Source organism: Rhinopithecus roxellana, chromosome 11, assembly GCF_007565055.1.
Source record: "Rhinopithecus roxellana isolate Shanxi Qingling chromosome 11, ASM756505v1, whole genome shotgun sequence".
Classification (NCBI taxonomy): Eukaryota; Metazoa; Chordata; class Mammalia; order Primates; family Cercopithecidae; genus Rhinopithecus; species Rhinopithecus roxellana.
In genome coordinates, this window is record NC_044559.1 from 34771713 (window position 1) to 34791748 (window position 20036).

Consider the following 20036-nt stretch of genomic DNA (forward strand, 5'->3'; position numbering starts at 1 on the left):
CATCAATCAATGAGTGGATAAAGAAACTGTGAGATAGATAGATATATATATATGTATATATGATGGAATACTACTCAGCCATAAAAAGGAATGAATTAACAGCATTTGCAGTGACCTGGGTGAGATTGGAGACTCTTATTCTAAGTGAAGTAACTCAGGAGTGGAAAATCAAACATCATATGTTCTTACCGATATGTGGGAGCTAAGCTATGAGGACGCAAAGGCATAAGAATGATACAATGGACTTTGGGGACTTGGGAAGAAGAGTGGGAGGGGGATGAGGGCTAAAAGGCAACATACATGGTGCAGTGTGCACCGCTCAGCTGATGGGTGCACAAGGATCTCACAAATCACCACTAAGGAACTTATGTAACCAAATACCATCTGTACCCCAATAACTTATGGAAAAATAAAATAATAACTTTAAAAAAAAAAGCCAGTATTGCAGAGCAGGGTGCTGAAAGCAGGGGCAAAAGGCAGGCAGGGCCAGATCAGTCAGGCTTTCAGCCGTGGCAAGCACATTGTATTCCTTCTAATGAAACGGGAAACCATTGCAGGGATTGGAGCAGGGGAGTGACAGGATCTGATGCACGATTGTGAAAGGCACTCTGGAGAATGGATTAGCAGGAGAATGAGTGGAGCAGGGAGCCAGGTGGGAGGCTGCTGCTGTCATGACCTAGGTGGAAATGATGGCAGGTGGAATGGGTCATGAGAAGGCGTCCGATTTGGGCGTGGCCTTTTTTTTAAAAAAAACCACTTTATTGAGGTATGATTGACACGCAAAAAGCTGTTGCATATTTAATATATATAACTCAGTGAGTCTGGGGATAAGTATACACTTACTGAGCAAGAGCCAGTAGGATTTGCTGATAAATTTGAGGTGGGAATGTGAGGAAAGGCTAGAAATCATTAGCCGGGCTGGTGGCACAAGCCTGTAGTCCCAGCTCCTCGGAAGGCTGAGGCATGAGAATCACTTGAACCCAGGAGGCGGAGGTTGCAGTGAGCCAAGATCACGCCACTGCACTCCAGCCTGGGCGACAGAGCGAGACTCCATCTCAAAACTAAACAAAAACAGGCTGGAAATCCAGGATGACCTCAAGGTTTTGGGCTTAAGAAGGTGGATGACACGGGGCTGTTTCCTGAGATTGGGAACAACTTTGATGCAAGAGGTAAGGATGATGAAAATCAAAATTTCTGTTTTATGCAAGCTATTTAAGATACCTGCTAGATATCTGTGGTAGACTCTTCCATTAACCCACCCAATATCCATCCACTGTCTCTGTATTAGTTTCCAATTGCTACTGTAACAGACTATCACAAATTTAGGGACTTAAAACAATACAAATTGATTCTCTTTGAGTTATGGAGGTCAGAAGTTTAAAACCAAGATGTCAGCATGGCTGGGTACAGTGGCTCACACCTGTAATCCCAGTATTTTGGAAAGCCAAAGCAGGAGGATAGCTTGAACTCAGGATTTCAAGACCAGCCTGGGCAACATAGTGAAACCTTTTGTATTTCTAAAAAAAATACAAAAAGTAGCCAGGCATGGTGGCATGAACCTGTAGTCCCAGTTACTCAGGAGGCTCAGGTGGGAAGATGGCTTGAGCCCCAGAGGTTCAGGCTGCAGTGAGCCAAGATCATACCACAGCACTCCAGCCTGGGCAATAGAGTGAGACCCTGTCTCAAAAAAAAAAAAAAAAAAAAAAAAAAGGCCAGGCACGGTGACTCATGCCTGTAATCCCAGCACTTTGGGAGGCCGAAGTGGGTGGATCGCCTGAGCTCAGAAGTTCAAGACCAGCCTGGCCAACATGATGAAACCTGTCACTACTAAAAGTACAAAAATTAGCTGGGCGTGGTGGCTGGTGCCTGTAATCCCAGCTACCCAGGAGGCTGAGGCATGAGAATTGCTTGAACCTGGGAGGCAGAGGTTGCAGTGAGCTGAGATCACACCACTGCACTCCAGCCTGGGTGACAGAGCGAGACTTGTCTCAAAAAAAAAAATAATAAAAAAAAATAAAGATGTCCACAGGGCTGGTTCCTTCTGTAGGCTCTAGAGAAGAATACATTTTCCTTTCTTTTTCCAGTTGCTAGAACCTGCCCACATTCCTTGGCTCCTAGCTCCTTCCTCTACCTTCAGAGCCATCAGAGTAGCATTTTTCCCCTGCTCTGGCCTTAGCCCTCCCTCTTGTAAGGACCCTTGTGACTATGCTGGGCCTGCCTTGAGGTTACGGGCATCCCCATTCTACCTGAATCGGTTTCATCTTCCCATCCCCAGATTCTTAACTACATTTGCAAAGTCCCTTTTCCCATGTAAGGCAACTGAGTTCAGAATAGCAATGTACTCAACTAAAATCACATTTTACATGCCTATTTGCAAGTAAAGATGACAACAGCACCTTCCCAAGAAGACTGTAGTAGATGCTGGTGGTGGCTGCCCATATCTCCTCATGCTAATCATGTCAGTGCACTGGCCTTTTCTCAACTACCAGAATCCATTTGTTTTTGCCCCAAGGATTCCTCTGGTCCCTTGAGCCCCCTTTGCTACATGTATGACAGGCAAGAAATGCCAATAAATTAATGTCCCCTGACAATTGACAGGGTTGATATATAAACACCCCAGCTCCCTCCCCACTGGATGGAATAACTCTGAGGCAGGTGTTTTCCACCCGCTCCAAGTGTTTCCCAGTGCGATTCAGCTCCTGTTACCCTCAGGGATAACTTACCTGACATGAAAGCTTTCATCAGCTGGCTTCCCTACCTGGTTGTAAAACAGGGAAAATAATGTCCATGATGCCTGTCTGACAAGGTTTTTGCATGAGCAGAAGACGCTGTCCAAATGCTTTGTAAATGCTAAACTGGAAAATCAATTATGGTGGTGTTATCATGAAACTATTAAGTCTGTTAGGTACCTAAAGATCATCTGGTCAACCCCCATACCCATAAGAAGAAGAAAGGGGACAGACCTGAGGTCTTTAGTGAGTTGAAGCAGAGCAGAAGCATAAAACTCAGTGTCCTAATTCTTGGTCTGCTGGGCTTTAACTCCATCATGATGTTTGTTATCAGATTCTCTCTTAAATGATTTTGACCTTCCTGAAACCTCTATTTACTCATATGTAACATGGAAAGAATTACCTGACACCCACATTGTCACTACATAAAGTACTTGGAGAGTCTTCAAACTCTAAGGGAAGCCCAGCTCCTCTCTTTACAGGTGGGACTCATGTACAAGTTCAGTTGTAAAGTAGACATGAGGCCCTTCATTTATTGGACAAGCACTTATAATGTGTTTTCTGTATGCCAATCACTGTTCTAAGTTCTTTACAAATATCAGTTCATTAAATCCTCATAACATCTCTATCAAGTATACTATCATCATTCTTGTTTTACAGACAAGGAAACTGAGGCATAGAGAGGTTGAGTAACTTCTCCAAATTATGGAACATAGCAATGGACCCAGGAAGTCTGATTCCATGCTAGTAAATACTATGCTATGTTGAGTCACCTTCCTTTTTCTTATATTTTCTCTGCCTCCAAACTCCCTCCCCTCATCTTCATCCTTGGGCCAATTAGGTAATGTCCAAATCATAATAGCTCTCATCCAAGATGTTTGACATTTCACAAAACAATTTAATGAAAACTGACTTAAACCATTAGGACGTTTTTAGTTTCCCATAATGAGAAAGTGCAGAGGAAGGATGGAATTCAAGCACAGTTTGGTCCAGAGTTTGCCAAGTCATCCTGACTGCTGCTCTGTATCTCTGTGACTTTCAGTTTTGCCCTTATCCTGTGTCATCTTCATTGCAAGGCTGGCTTCCCTCGTGGAAGCAAAACAGTCTCCCATCCCCATGGGCCCTGCCCAGAGGAAGAGATGGATCCTTTGACCCGGTTTCCCTCTGAGGCTCCCTCTGCCTCTGAACCATGACTGGGCCATTGCTGGGGTCAAGAGTGTGTCTGCTGTCCACAAGTTACATGGATACCCAGGGCAATTGAGACATGGAGGGGTGGGGGGCATTAAATGGAAACTGTTGGCCACACCAGCCTGTAGGACCCAGCCGAGACACTGTCTTCTCCATGAGACCTCCTTCTGTCTCTTTCTCTTCCCGCTTTGGGAGAGTGGCTCTCTCTGAATCCCCATGCTCTTGCTCTGCCTTGCCCTGACAGCACTGACCACTTAATATCCTCATATTATACTCCTTCTGGATTTTCTCCACTTGCCCTTCCACAGCCCCTCTCCACTCTCCTCCACTCTATTGCCCTGAGGGTCCTCAACAGATGGGCCGTTTCTCTAGTTAACCTGTTCCAATCAGACTTTGGCTCCACACCACTCACCAAATGGTTCTTGCCAAAGCCACAATTGCCATTACCCTACCAAATCCATCTCACCCTTCCTCTTGGCAGCATGTGAGGTGGCTGCCCCCCACCCACCCAAACCTTGTCTCTACTGCTAGATGCCACACACTCCTGGTTTTCCGCATGCTCCTCTGAATGCTTCTTGTTAATCTCCTTTGCTGGCTTCTCCCTATCCTACCCCACCCCAGCCCCCCTGCTCCCTCCATGCTGGGCCATGGTCTGGACAACTCACCATATACCTTGACTACGGCTACTACCCCTATAGTGTAGGTTTATCTCATGACTGCAGCTTTCATCAAAATTGGGTTACACTTCTCCCTCCTTTCATCCCTGCAAGCCTAGAGGAGGTGAAGGCTTCCCACTGTTGCTGTACCACCATCCCACCACCATTCCTTGCTGCTCCTTTAACCCTGCCTCCACCTCTGTAGACAGTCCCTGCAATAATTCTCTTCCATAAATCCTTTGAGCATGCTGTTTCCTGCTGGGATCCTGCCTAACACGTTATTTCTGTCCAGATTTATCTGCCATATTAGTTCATAAGGTCCCTAAGAGCAAAGTCTATGTTTAATTCTTTTTTCACAATTCCCAACTGTGCCTGTTATGCAAGTGGTACCAATAAATGCTGAAAGGAAATTTTCTTTCTTATTAACTGCCTTCAACTTAAATAGAAGGTGAAAGGAATGAAAACGTTTTAAAAAGATATACATCTCCTGGAACAATAAACATTTAGAAGTTGAGTTCAGAAGAATAAAAAACTTTAGAAGAATAAAATACGATGCTAAGTGGGATGTGTAGTCTGATTTCCTGGGCTTTACCTGATTCCTCAAATTCATGATTCATACAGAATCCATATGGAATATGCTCTTCCTTCTCCAGGTCCCAGAAATGAAATAGGGTTGCTCCTGTTATGATAGCAGTTGAAGTGGGAAAAAAAAAATTGGGCTGCTCTGAGATCCAGAGCAGCAGGGAAGCTCCACCACTGACCAACTAGGAATCACAGGGTTCCAGGGTTACACCACACCGTACAGATGTGATGGGCTGGTGGGAAAGAGGCCACTGCACAGGACCTTAATTTGGGGTTTCCTTCCTACTCCACTTTTTCTTCAATTGCACTGCCACCCCTTCCTTACCAACACTGACTCTTTTGGCACAGTGCCAACCAAGTTAGAACTACTAAGATTCAGGGCCACAACGGCAAAGAAATGAAAGAAAAAAGAAGGAGAACTCATCACCCCTTCCTCTGCCCCAGTGGTGGTCTCACTGGCTGACTCCCAGTCTGAAATCTTTGGGCCATCCTCTGTCACCTGTGTACATTCCCTAATCCCCAGAAACTGGACCCAGGCTGTTCTCTTTAAATAAGGAAGAATCTGACTTCAATTTTCTGTGGATCTCCAAGTCCTCTTTTGGCATCTACATCTGCTTTTGCTCTAACAGATGAATCCAGATACAAAAATGGACACAGGTATGTATGTGTATTGGGGGAAGCAGGTAGAGTTAATTACCTTTACTCTGTTTCTCATGTTTTTAAAATGTTTAGAGAACTTTAAAAGGACTTTGCTCCATTAACTGGACATCCATGTGAATGGCCAAACACATTAGCCCCTCAGTTCCTTGACCTCCTCATCACCAATGACCTTCTATGCTACATAGCTACCTGCGCCTTGCAATTTCTCTATTTTAAGATCGATCAAACATGTTCCTTCCAAGCACTACTTCCTATCCTTCAGTCAGCTTGTACCATCTGTCTTCGATGGCACATCTCACTAGGAATTGCCACCCAGGATTCTTCTCCCCAAGAATCTCCTTGTATCTCCTTTACCTTTTTATGTCCTTGGTTATTTCCTCCTTATGACCCTCTGATTCCATAAGTCAACATTTCAAGCATTCTTTAGCAAGTGTCCTAAACTCCCTTGCTCCTTTGTCCTTCTGTGGCATCTTCCTAGCAAAAATGCTAAGCTGAAATGAACCCCAGGCCCTGGCTCCCCCATGCCTGCTCCTGAACAGCTGAAGGCCACTGGAGAAAATCACACATCAGGAACCTTGCCAAATTTACAGTCACCAACCTCAATGGATCCACAGTATTCGCAGCATTGAGAAATACTTACAAAGTAAGGAAACACAGTATATAAGGAAGGAACTCTGGGGACCCCAAAAAGTAAGGATTGCATGCTGGTAAAGAACCCAGCAAACAAAACAAAGAAATAGATCAGCAAAGATGAGAACCAAGTGAGAGAGTAACTTGGAAGCAAAGAGAAGAGAAAATTTCAGCAAGGGTTGGCTCACTGCCATTGCCTCTTCTGAGCAAAGTTCTTTGTGTCAGGCCACTCCCTGGGTCAACAGCCAGCCAATAGAAAAGCAGTCATAGGGTAAGATGCTCACCCTGATCCCATCAGTGGTTACTCTTGTGCAAAGTTCAGCCCATTTCATGTCCTTTTGCAGGGGATTGAGAGAGTGGCAGTTTCAGCTGGTAATGGACATTGATCTCAGCAGACATATTGAAAGAATGAGGAAGGGTCTAGAATCTTGAGGTCTTGGAAAGGATGAAGTTAAGAAATGTAAAGCATAGAAGGAAGGGAGATTGCAGTTGGAAAGTGGAGCACCAGAGTCAAAGTTATCAAAGGTCATGCAAGAATGGGTAGTTCCAAGGTCCAGAGTGTAATCATAAGAGTGAGGTACAAAAGTAAAGTAGGAGGGATTACTAATGGAGTATTAAAGTTAGTTTTCTCTGGATCTCCCTGGCCAAATTATGAGCTCTCAAAAAACACTAATCTTTCCATTTCTCTATTATCTATAACACCTGGCACATAGTAGGCACACTGTAAATAAATAAAGAATGGATGGGCATTTAAGCTAGCTACTGGAGATACACTGGTCAGAAGAAACAGACACAGTACTAATGGATTATACAGTCTTGTGGAGAAAGAGACAGACATTAACCAAATAATCAGACAAATGCATCTAAAATTACAAATGGCAAAATGGGTACTGAAGTTAACACTGCACCATGATAATGTGTCATAAAGAATCTGGCCTTGTTTGGGGAGAGAAGGAGTCACTGAGAAGTGATGTCTGAGTGAGAACTGAAGGATGTGTAGTAGTTAGCCAGCAGAAGAAACAGGAGAAGAATGGGCTGGAGAGAGGGAGCAGCACGTACAAAGGTCAAGGTGCTCAGCGTGCAGAGACCAGGAGTAAGAGTTCTTGGAAACGATCTTGAGAGGGAGGCAGGGGATGACGGAGAGAGAGAGGGATGATAATATCTGCAACAGTTATGCTCCATCTTCTTGGCTAGCAGAACCCCAATTTTGTTCAGATAGCAAGGGAAATTATCACGATTGGTGCAAGCCAATGAAATCTCATTTCCTCTTTGCCAATGACTGGTCTTCTTGAGGTAACAGCTGATCAATCCAATCAGATATAAGAGAAAGTCTTATCCAGGACTTGTAGGAGAAATTTTTCTCCATGAAGTGAAAAGCACATAAGGAGAATGCTCATTTTCCCCCAACACTTCCCTGCTGCTTGAGATGGTGTGTTGTGGAAACATGATACTTATGACAGCCAACTTCTGGCCGTATGGAAAAGGCCAAGAAAATCAGAGACATAACCTTAGTTCTGACATCACTGAGTCATCAAAATAAGTCTGGAAATGCTCCACTCCAGACTTCTTGCATGATGTATGATAAATAAATTATAAGCCACTATTGTTGAGTGTTGGGTTTTTTTTTTCTTTTTTAACAGCTAAAACAGTCCTAACCATAGAGCAATTTCCAAAATCAGTCACGGAAGGGAATCACATAAAATTACACAAAATGCTTTATATCATCAGTTCCTTTCTCTTTACAAACATCGGATGATTCAGACCACAACCAAACAGATGATAGAAAATAGGTCTTGGTTTGATACCATTTTTAACATAATCTAAAAGATACCCTTGTTATTACTTTGTTCTGTGTACAGCTTTCTCCTTGCTTTCCTTGAATTCTTTGTTCCAGAGAAGAGGTATAGTCAGGATGCTTTGGAGTGATGTGACTGATGTCACTCCTTTATCAGTGTCACTGACAAGGACACATTTACTATCCACATGGACAATGAGCATGCGGCACGGAGTGAAAAGGCCTGCACACTAATAAGCCCTTGACTTTGACTCAAAGGCATAATCATAATCAGAGATGAATGGGTACTTAGAGATCTTTGGGAAAGGACAGTAATGGGATTATAAGGCCCAAATATCTGGCAACCTACGCAATGTCACACAGTCAGAGTAGACCGGGAGCAAGGCCAACTGATCTCAGCCCAGGACTCACATAGTGTAGCGTATGAAAGAACACACACAGGCTTTAGAGTCAAGACAGACCAGTCTGATTTCTGTGGGTCACTTACTAGCTGCATGATCCTTAGCTAGTTATTTAATCTCTCTAAATTTAAATTTCCTCCTTTAAAATTAGGAATAATAAAATTTATCCTGCAACAAGGTAGAATTAAATGAGATATTCTATGTAAAACAAAAATCCCCAATAAGTAGTAGGTATTGCCATGCCATATAAACTGTTCAGTTGTGTTTTGGTTAAGAGGCAGCAGAACTAAAGAGCATCTTCATGACAGAGAAGCTCAATTAACAAAGTCGTCGAATAACTCAACTGATCTTTCAGATGAACAGGCAATTGCTTATTGTGACAGGTAATCCATACCTTGTTTACAGGTCATTGGAGACAACTTAAAAAACCTATGCTTGTGTTTCATAGGGATGTTTGTTTCACAAGTTTAGTATTTGATGTCTGTGCCAATTTTTGTTTGCTTTTCAGTTTTTATTTTATGGGTTCATCTACAGTACAAATAGCTTTTTTAGGCTTCTTCCCCCAAAGAGTTTTGTAATACTATGGGAAAATAATACAAAAAAGTCTAGAATAGGGTGGGTTTGAAGGGTGGGTAGGTGGATGGACAGACAGATGAACAGGTTGCTGATGGAAAGCCCATCTAACTGACTCATAGTTTCCAAAGGAACACAAGTCTGACAGTAACTTTCCCTCTTCCCCTTTTTGATTAGGTCTCTATATTATAACAATGGTCTGTCTGGACTTTATAGTTCTCAAGTAAGCGGAAATCAGTACAAGCTTTTTATGAACTACTTAGAGCTACAACTAGTATCTGATTAAAGATCTAATGTAAAGATACTATCTCCAGAATCGTCAAAAGTTGGCCTAAAAGAGCATCCAGGAAATACTGTTAGGTCATTCTCTGTCTTGTTATAAAGAAATACCTGAGATTTGGTAATTTATAAAGAAAAGAGGTTTAACTGGCCCATGGCTCTGCAAGCTGTACAGGGAGCATAGTGCTGGCATCTCTCAGCTTCTGGGAAGGCCTCAAGGTGCTTTCTTTTACTCATGGTAGAAGGTGAGGAGGGAGTAGGCATGTCACCTGGTAAGAGTGGGAGCAGTAGAGTTGCGGGAGATGCTACACACTTTTAAAACAAAGACCTCGCTACAACTCACTCACTGTCTCAGACACAGAACCAAGCCATGAGGGATCCATCCCCAGGACCCAATACCTCCAGCTGGACTCCGCCTCCATCACTGGGGATTACATCTCAGCATGAGATTTGGAGGGGACATCCGAACTATATCAAATTTAAGAAGTTGTTTTTCCTAAATCAAGCAAAACTGATCCTGTGCAGGAAGCAAATAATATATTAATACTTTCTGTATGCCTGAAGTCCAGCTAGGTTTGCTAAATGAAGGAGCCAATAACATCTACCCTCCATAGGACGCAAAAGAGAAAAACAAAGAAATAACCTCTGTTGAATGCTAACTGTGGATAAAGCACTGTGCTAGATGCTTTTTATATGTGAAATTGTACTTAACTTAAAAAAAAAAAAAAAAAACCTGTGAAGTCAGTATTATCTGTCCCATTTTGCAGATGAGGAAACAGACTCAGAGAACTCCAGTTAACTTGCCAAGACCACACAATGGATCCATGGCTGAGCTGATTCCATCCCCACTACCCTCATGAGGATGAGGATTAAAATGATGTACTTTTACTTTTAAAGGTAGTAGAACAGGATAAAATTCATGGTCACTTCTTCCTCTCCCCTAGAAATTTGTAATATACATGAAAATACACCTAAGACCCTTTGGTGGCTGGATACCACTCAGCAGGTCTAAGCATGATGGTTTACTCAATTGCTGCTGGTGGCTGTGCAGGGGAACATGCCTAGTGCCACCCTGTTGATGATAACACTCTGTTACGGCTGAATGAGCAACTCTTCCTGGAAACCACTGGCATGTACAAGTGTGTTAGAGAAACCAGGTTTTTGTTTCCTCATCTGGTACAAAGGAACCCTTTCTATCCTTCCCAGGAAGACATTGGTTAAGATATGGCTGAAGGAGGCAAAGGGAATTTTTTTCAGGGGTAGTCGCCGTAGACAGTTGAGAGTAAATTGGCATTGCTCTCAATAAGGGTTATTGTAACCATGGTCCAAAGTCTGGTAGGAATTTTTTTTTATTATTATTAATTTGTTTGCTTTCATTTTTGAAATGAAATGTTTGCTTATAATTTTCCCGTGCTAGACGGCTGGGACACCAAGGCGGTTCTGCGGCAAGCCACAGGTATGAAGGCCCAGAACTTCCCCCGAGGGCACAGCTTCCATTTCAATTTGGGGCAAGAATAAAATCTGTTCAAGAATAGTAGTTTGGGAACTTCCTGGTGGTTCAGATTTCAAGCACAGCTTGTGCTTAATCCTTACCCAGGCACCAAGGCTCAGAGTCAGCAGGAGTGAGTTTAGGAATCTTCGGGACAAGCACTTTCCTGAGCATTGGACCAGCGACCTCTTGGCTTCCAGTAAGTACTGCTTGGTGTATCTGGTTTGGACTCCCAAGGCTGGGATGATCTAGAAGCTTTTTTGCAATTGAGCAATTGCAGATTTGGAAATGGAAAATTTTGCAGATATGCAGTATTTCCATGGGCTCTTTCTTCATAAGCTTCCTAGGTTATACTGTAGTCAGAGGGAAACAGGATGGACCTCTTGGTTTGTTGTATTCACCAAATCCAAAATAATGTTATAATAAACAGGTTAGGCAGTGATTGTGGGGAGATTCTCCTGAATGAGATCAAACAGCTGAATCAGAAAGGTTTTCTTTTTTGTTTGGGGCAACGACAAGAAATGCAAGCAGAACTATGACAAGACTTAATTCTACTTTCTTAGGTAGGAGGAAGAGCAAAGTAGTTAAGGCCAGCTCTCAAGTTAGAATTCTGGTTCTGCTTCTTTTTCATTACATGATCAAAGGCAAGTTGTTTAATCTCTCCAGTAACCGTTTCCTTGTCTGTAAATGGGCATTGTATCATTGTAAAAACAGTGCAAGCTTTAGAGTATGGTTATGAGGATAGGATGAGATTGTATATGTATATGTGAAATTACATGTATACATATACATAAAATCTTTCATATACATATTGCTTAGAAGTGTCTGGAATGTATTAAGTACTCAAAAAATGCTACCCATGATTAAACAACCATAGAATCATAGAATATCTGAGCTGGAAAGGACCTAACAACTAGCATTTATTGAGTTTCTATTATGTACTGAGGAGTGCTCATCAACAGAGTGTCTCCAGTGATGCTCCCAGCAATCTGATGAGGGTGGTAATAACCTTCACGTTACAGATGAACAAATGGAGGTGTAGAGAAGTATTAGAAATGGAGGTGTAGAGAAGTATTATAAAGTATCAAAGATCACATTCCTCATAATTCATGGAGATGAAATTTAAACCCAGATGCCAGAGCTAGCACTCTAAACCACCACACCCTACTGCCTTATCTGTCCTCTCATTTTTACGGTGGGTGGGGAGATGAACGAGTAATGGCCACAACACATGACTCCGGAGCACTTCACAGACACTGGAAGGACAGAGATATCCTCCAAAGCACACTTTGACATCCACAGGGTACAGGGTGGGCAAATGTTATTTGGGAGTGTCCATGAGCATGAATGTGGTGCTGTGCGGAGTTCTGCCAGGGGACCTAGGTCCAAGTCACCCAGTCTTCTCTCAAATGCAGCTTTTCTTTTGTAAAATGAGCTGTCTCAGAATGAGGCCATTCTGAAACACACAAAAAGAGTATGCAAATGCATTTCATAAACTTTAAAGGCTTTAGAAATATTTTATTTTTAAAAATGATTTTTTTGGCTTTTTGACAAAGAGCAGCTCAAAAACAGTGGCATGATCTAGGGTCACTGCAACCTCCACCTCCCGGGTTCAAGCGACTCTCCTGTCTCAGCCTCCTGAGGGATTATAGGCAAGTGGTAGGATTACATGTGCGGACCACGACGCCTGGCTAATTTTTGTATTTTTAGTAGAGATGGGGTTTCACCATGTTGGTCAGGCTGGTCTCGAACTCCTGACCTCGTGATCTGCCTGCCTCAGCCTCCCAAAGTGCTGGGATTACAGGTGTGAGCCACCATGCCCGGCAGTCCTTATTCTTAAATTTCCCCTGGAGAAAGCGAGCCTCTGGCATGGAGAAGGGCTTATCTTGGGCTTCCTCTAAGCCAGTGAGGCTTTCTTGACTGCATTGGCTCCATGGCATCCTGCCCTTTGCCCTGTTCTTATCTCTTCTTGGTGTTGCCATCCCCTAGCTCTCTTATCAAAGCTTCTTATGCAGCAAGAACAGAGAAAGTCCAAGGGAGACAGCTCCTTCAGTCATCTCAGCAACACCTCCGCAGAACCACCCACTGAGTAAGGACAAGCTGCTTGGATGCGTCCCCGTTACCGCAGCTACTGTCAGCCTCAGGCCCAGGGAGGGAAATACTAAAGAAAGAATGGGAATGGGAAACTCATAACCCATCTCAGCAACAGTCGTGAGCACGATCCCGATACTCACTGAAGCGGTGGCTGGTCAATGAAACACACACGCTGTTGTTTGGGGACTAACACTAACCCTTCCTTTTGACAGGGGAGGACACACAGCCATCATGGAACCCAAACCTCAGAAGAGTCCAGGTACCCGAGGGGTTAATCTCAGAGACAGAAATATTCTTATTAAAAATGCTCCACAGTTCCCTTCAAGCTAACCGGATACAGAACTTGGTGGTTTTTGTGTATGTTTTGTTTTGTTTGTTTTGTTTGCTCTGTTGCCTAGGCAGGAGTACAGTGACGCGATCTCAGCTCACTGCAACCTCCCGGGCTCAAGTGATCCTCTAACTTCAGCCTCCTGAGTAGCTGGCATTACAGGCATATGCCAGCATGCCTGCCTAATTTTCATGTTTTTAGTAGAGGTGGGGTTTCTCCATGCTGGCCAGGCTGGCCTCAAACTCCTGGCCTAAGGTGATCCGCCCGCCTCAGCCTCCCAAAGGACTAAGATTACAGGCATGAGCCACCATGTCCAGCCCCAGAACTTAGTTTTGGTGGGGATAATGGGTAGCATTCTATGACAATGTTTTTGCTTTGGGGAATGTAGCAGGAACTATTGGATTCAATTAATTATTGTGTAAGAGTTTACCTGTCTAGAAGTTTAACATTTTCTGATTTTTATGAGCCAAATTTTCCATTCATTGCCCAAAGATGATGTTTTAGCAAACTGTAGGCCAGCAAAGATTAGAGAATATTTTCTTAATTTTACATGAAACTCTCACTTAGAGAAGCTGCCTGCATTATCACTACGGCTTATTATGAGGGTAGCTCAATGTATGGTATTCAAATATCCTTGCTCATATTCATACACTTCTTTGTAGGTGAGTGGATAGAAAAGCTAAATTTAGGATGAAGTCACTTAGAAGTTAAATTATCCAATTCAACTAAAAAATATTTACAAAGCACCTATTACTAGTAAGTCTTTGTGCTTTGGGTTGCAGGGGATATACAGATTAATAAAGAGGAGTCATTGCCCTCAGAGTTTTAAAATGTTGTTAGTGGGAGGCTGAGGCAGGTAGATCACTTAAGATCAGGAGTTTGAGACCAGCTTGGCCAACATGGTGAAACTTTGTCTCTACTAAAAATACAAAAATTCGCTGGGTGTGGTGGTGTGCGCCTGTAATCCCAGCTAATGAAGAGGCTGAGGCAGGAGAATCGCTTGAACCTGGGAGGTGGAGGTTGCAGAGAACCAAGATCGCATCATTGCACTCCAGCCTGGGTAATAAAGCAAGACTCTTTCTCAAAAATATAAAATAAAATCTTGTCGGGAACTTAAACACAGGCAAATCACTGTGCTGGGAAATTAAGATTAGCCTGTGATGGAAATCATGAAATAAGTACAAATACTATGGGGTCTGAAGAAGAAAAAGCATTTAAGTAGCAATGAGAATCCAGAGAGGTTTTATAGGAAAGGCGTTTGAGCTAGACCCTATAGGAGGAGTAGGGATTTTAAAGAAATCAGAAAAAGGAGCACATCCCAGAAGAAGGAACAGCATGACCAAAGCAATGAAATGGTATAGAAGCAGAATGTGTCAGAGCTGAATATACTTACAAGGTAGGAGAAGGGAAAATGGAGGATGAGGCTGCAGAAAGTTGTTGCCATATTGTGCCAGACCTTGACCACATATGACAGGTAACGTTGAAGCATTTTGAGCATTTTAAGTATGGAAGTGGCATGGTCAGATCTGCATTTTAGATTCTTTTTTTTTTTTTTTTTTGAGATGGAGTCTCACTCTGTCGCCCAGGCTGGAGTGTAGTGGCGCGATCTCAACTCACTGCAACCTCTGCCTCCTGGGTTCAAGCAATTCTCTGCCTCAGCCTCCCGAGTAGCTGGGATTATAGGTGACCGCCACCATGCCTGGCTATTTTTTTTTTTTTTTTTTTTTGTATTTTTAGTAGAGGCAGGGTTTCACCATCTTGGCCAGGCTGGTCTTGAATGCCTGACCTCGGGATCCACTTGCCTTGGCCTCCCAAAATGCTGGGATTATAGGCATGAGCACCGCACCCAGCTGATTCGCCATATTTTTAATAGCTTTATTGTAGTTGATTGTAATTGGCAGACAATAAACTATATATATATCTAAAATATACAATTTGATACAAGTTTTGATAGGAAACATAAACAGGCATACCTCAGAGATATTTCAAGCTTATTTCCATACCACCGCAACCAAGCAAATATCACAATAAAGCTAGTCACATGAAGGTATTGGATTCCATAAAAGTTATGTGTACACTATACTGTAGTTGAGTGTATAATAGCATTATGTCTAAGGAAATAATTTGCATACCTTAATTAAAGATATTTTATTGCTAAAGTTTGCTAACAATTATCTGAGCCTTCAGTGACTCATAATATTTTTGCTGGCGGAGGGTCTTGCCTCAGTGTTGATGGCTGCTGAGTAATCAGGCAGGTTGTTGCTGAAGGTGGGGGTGGCTGTGACAATTTCTTATAATAAGACAACAGTGAAGTTGACCACATTGATCGATTGTACTTTCATGAAAAATTTCTCTATAGCACGTGGTGCTGTTTGATAACATTTTACCTACAGTGGAACTTCTTTCCAAATTGGAATAAATCCTCTCAAACCCTGACTCTGATTTATCAACTAAGTTTATGTAATATTTTAAATCCTTTATTGTGATTTCAAAAATAAACACAGCATGTTCACCAGCTGTAGATTCCATCTCAAGAAAACTCTTTTCATATCCCATAAGAAGCAGCTCCTCATCTGTTGAAGTTTGATCATGAGATTGCAGCTATTCAGTCACATCTTCAGGGTTCACTTCTAATTCTCGTTCTCTTGTTATTTTCACCACATCTGCAGTGACTTCCTCCACTGAAGGAAGTTTTGAACCCCTCAAAGTCATCGGGGAGTATTGGAATCCACTTCTTCCAGACTCCTGTTCATGTTGATATTTTGACCTCCTTCTAGGAATCACAAATATTTATAATGACATCTAGAATGGTGAATCCTTTCCAGAAGGTATTCAACTAACTTTGCCAAGATCCATCAGAGGAATCACTGTCTATAACAGCTATAGTCTTATGAAATGTATTTCTTAAATAATAAGACTTAAAAGTTGAAATTACTCCTTGATCCAGGGGCTACAGACTAGATGTTGTGTTAGCAGGCATGTAAACGGCGTTAATCTCCTTGTACATCTCCATCAGAGCTCTTGGGTGACCAGGTGTATTGTCAGTGATCATCAATATTTTGAAAGCAATCTCTTTTTTTTCTAAGTAGCAGATCTCTGCAGTGGGCTTAGAAATATTCATTAAACCATGTTGTAAACAGATATGCTGTTACCCAGGCTTTGTTGTTGTATTGATAGAGCATGAGTAGAGTAGATGTAATATAATTAAGGGCCTTAGGATTTTCTAGCTTTTAATTGAAAGTGAGAGACATGCAACTCCCCTTTCACTTGACACTCGCCTTCACTAGGAGGACATTGTAAAGTTATTAATTGGCCTAATTTCAATATTATTGAGTCTCATTGAATAGGGAGGTCCAAGGAGAGGGAGAGAGATGGGAGAATAGCCAGTAAGTGGAGCAATCAGAACACACACATTTTTTAAGTTCACCATCTTATATGGGCACTGTTCATACTGTCCCAAAACAATTACTCAAAGATCACTCATTGCTGGTCACCCTAATAGATACAATAATGATGAAAATGTTTGAAATATTGCAAGAATTACCAAAATGTGACACAGAGACACTAAGTGAGCACATGCTCTTGAAAAAATGGTCCCAGCAGACTTGCTCAGTGCAGGGTTGCCACAAACCTTCAATTTGCAAACAAAGAAAAATGCAATATATGCAAAGCGCAATAAAGTGAAGTGCAACAAAATGAGGTCTGCCTGTATTTGATACGTGTGACACCTGGGAAACCATCAAGATGGTAAATGTGGCCGGGTGTGGTGGCTCACACCTGTAATCTCAGCACTTGGGAAGGCTGAGGTGGGCAGATCACCTGAGGTCAGGAATTCGAGACCAGCCTGGCCAACATGGTGAAACCTTGTCTCTACTAAAAATACAATTAGCCAGGTGTGGTGGTGGGCAGCTGTAATCCCAGCTACTCGGGAGGCTGAGGCAAGAGAATCACTTGAACTGGGAGGCAAAGGTTGCAGTGAGCCAAGATTGTACCACTGCACTCCAATCTGGGTAATAGAAGGAGATTCCGTCTCAAAATAAATAAATAAATAAATAAATAAATAAATAGTAAACATACTCATCACTCGATGTTTTCTTGTGCCTGTTTGTAATCCTTTTCTGCACACCCAATCCCAGTCCCCATTGTTCTGCTTTCTCTCTAAGTTTGTTTGTATTTATTAGAGTTTAACATAAATGGAATCATATAGCATACAACGTTTTGTCTTTTTTCACTCAGCATAATTTTTAAAAAATATATCCATGGTATCGAGTGCACCAATAGTGCAAAAATAGTTCATGTGTTTTGATGAGTAGTATTCCGTTATATGGATGTACTACAATTTGTTGATTCATTCACCTGTTGAATATCCAGGTTGCTTCCAGTCTTTACCTATTATAAAGCTAATATGAATATTTGTGCATTCTTTTTTGTGCATTAATTTTTGTAAAATCATATATTTCTTTATTTTAGCTAGAAGCAAAATGGCTGGGTCATATGGTTGGAGTATGCTTACTTTTCATTCAAATTTGTTAGATTTTTTTTTTTTTTTTTTTTTTGAGACAGAGTCTCGCTCTGCCACCCAGGCTGGAGTGCAGTGGCCGGATCTCAGCTCACTGCAAGCTCCGCCTCCCGGGTTTACGCCATTCTCCTGCCTCAGCCTCCCAAGTAGCTGGGACTACAGGCGCCCGCCTCGTCGCCCGGCTAGTTTTTTTTTTGTATTTTTAAGTAGAGACAGGGTTTCACCGTATTAGCCAGGATGGTCTCGTTCTCCTGACCTCGTGATCCGCCCGTCTTGGCCTCCCAAAGTGCTGGGATTACAGGCTTGAGCCACCGCGCCCGGCCTAGATTTTTTTTTAAAGCTTTATTGAGGTGTAATTGACATACGGTAGGCTGACATGTTTAAAGTCTACAATTTAGTAAGTCTTGGCAAATGTACACACCCATAAAATTATCACCTAAATCAAGATATGAGCATATTCATCAACCCCACGAACTTTCTTGGTCCCCTGCCTCCCACTCTTCCATGCAGTCACACTTTCCCAGACAACCTTGGATCTGCTTTCTATCCCTATAAATTAGTTTGTGTATTCTGGAACTTTACATAGATATACTCATGCAGTATGAACACTTTCTGTCTGACTTCTTTTACTCAGCATAATTCTCTTGAGATTTACCCATGTCTTTTTTTTTTATAACATTTTCCTTTTTATTTCTCCCTTTCTAAGAACATGTAAATATAAAGTACAAGAACAAGATACATATTGCTATTAATATGTATTAACAGTTGTTAGCATTTTTAAGTATTAGCTCCAAGACTGAAAGAAGGGAAGGAGAAAGGAAAGAGAGGAGGAGGAAGGGTAGGCGATAGGGAGAGGATAAGGAAGGGAAGAAAGCAGGAAAACAGAACTAAGGAAGGTTGAGCATATTTTCCCTTGTTTTCCTAGTATTTGGATTTCTTTATTTTTGGTTTGCTGGTTTGTATCTCTCAAAATACAAACAGTCTTTCATTTTAGAATGTCAGAGTACTTTTATTTTATTTCAGGCTGATCTTTTTTAATTTTTAAATTAACATAAAAATCAATTTATTTATGGTGTACAATATGATGGTTTGATGTATATAAACATTGTGAAATGACTAAATCAAGCTAATTAACATATGCATTACTCCACATATTTTTATGGAGTAAGTTAAAATCTACTCTCTCAGCAATTTTCAAGTATATATTAACTATGGTCACTATGTTGTAAAATAAATTTCCTGAGTCGTTGTATCTGTCAATAGTTTGTTCCTTTTTATTCCCATATGGTATTCCATTGTATAGATGTATCACAATATGTTAATCCTTTCACCTGTTGATAACATCGGGGTTGCTTCCAGTCTTTGGCTGTTACAAATAAAGCTGCTATCAACATTCATGACCAGTTTTTGTATTTGTATATTCCTTTACTTAAGAGTAGAATAGGCCAGGTGTGATGGCTCACGCCTATAATCCCAGCACTTTGGGAGGCCAAGGCAGTAGTATCGCTTGAGCCCAGGAGTTCCGGACCAACCTGGGCTACACGGTGAAGTCAAAGCTGCAGTGAGCCATGATCATCCCACCTGGGTGACAGAGCAAGATCCTGTCTCAAATAAACAAACAAAAAGAGTACAATGGTTCTTTAACTTTTAAAAGAATTTAAAGAAAAATAACAATTTTAAAGTGAACAGTTTGGTGGCATTTAGCACATTCACAATGTTGTGCAACCATCACTTCTATCCAGTTCAAAATATTACCACCACTCCAGAAAAAAGGCTTACCCATAAAGCAGTTTCTCCCTGTTCTCCCTTTCCCCCCAGCCCCCGTTAACTGCTAATCAGCATTCCATCTGTAGGGATTTATCTATCCTGGATATTTTACATCAATGAAATCATACAATATTTGACCTCTTGTGGCTGGCTTCTTGCACTCAGCATGACATTTTTGAGGTTCACCCACATCATAGAATTTATCATTACTTCATTCCTTTTTATAGCTGACAAACATCCCATTGTCCATGTATGCCACAATGTGTTGATCCATTTATTAATTGATGGACATTTGCACTGTTTCCATGTTTAGCTATTGTGAAAAGTGCTACTTGAACATGTGTGA

The 20036-nt window shown here is 41.8% G+C and overlaps 1 protein-coding gene across 2 annotated transcripts in view; it reads left to right on the forward strand.

Moving 5' to 3' along the window:
• The first annotated feature begins 10896 nt into the window (after nucleotides 1-10896).
• The window catches only part of PLEKHS1 (pleckstrin homology domain containing S1), a 30645-nt gene continuing 21505 nt past the window's right edge, over nucleotides 10897-20036 (forward strand). The window contains exons 1-2 of one of the 2 annotated variants that reach the window (XM_010363219.2): nucleotides 10897-11181; nucleotides 13289-13433. Coding sequence is in view for 1 of the 2 variants with exons in the window: in XM_010363218.1 (XP_010361520.1) it covers nucleotides 13308-13335 (28 nt within the window). In the remaining variant the exon portion in view is untranslated. The remainder of the gene's footprint in view (nucleotides 11182-13288; nucleotides 13434-20036) is intronic. The other variant, XM_010363218.1, reaches the window with a different exon arrangement.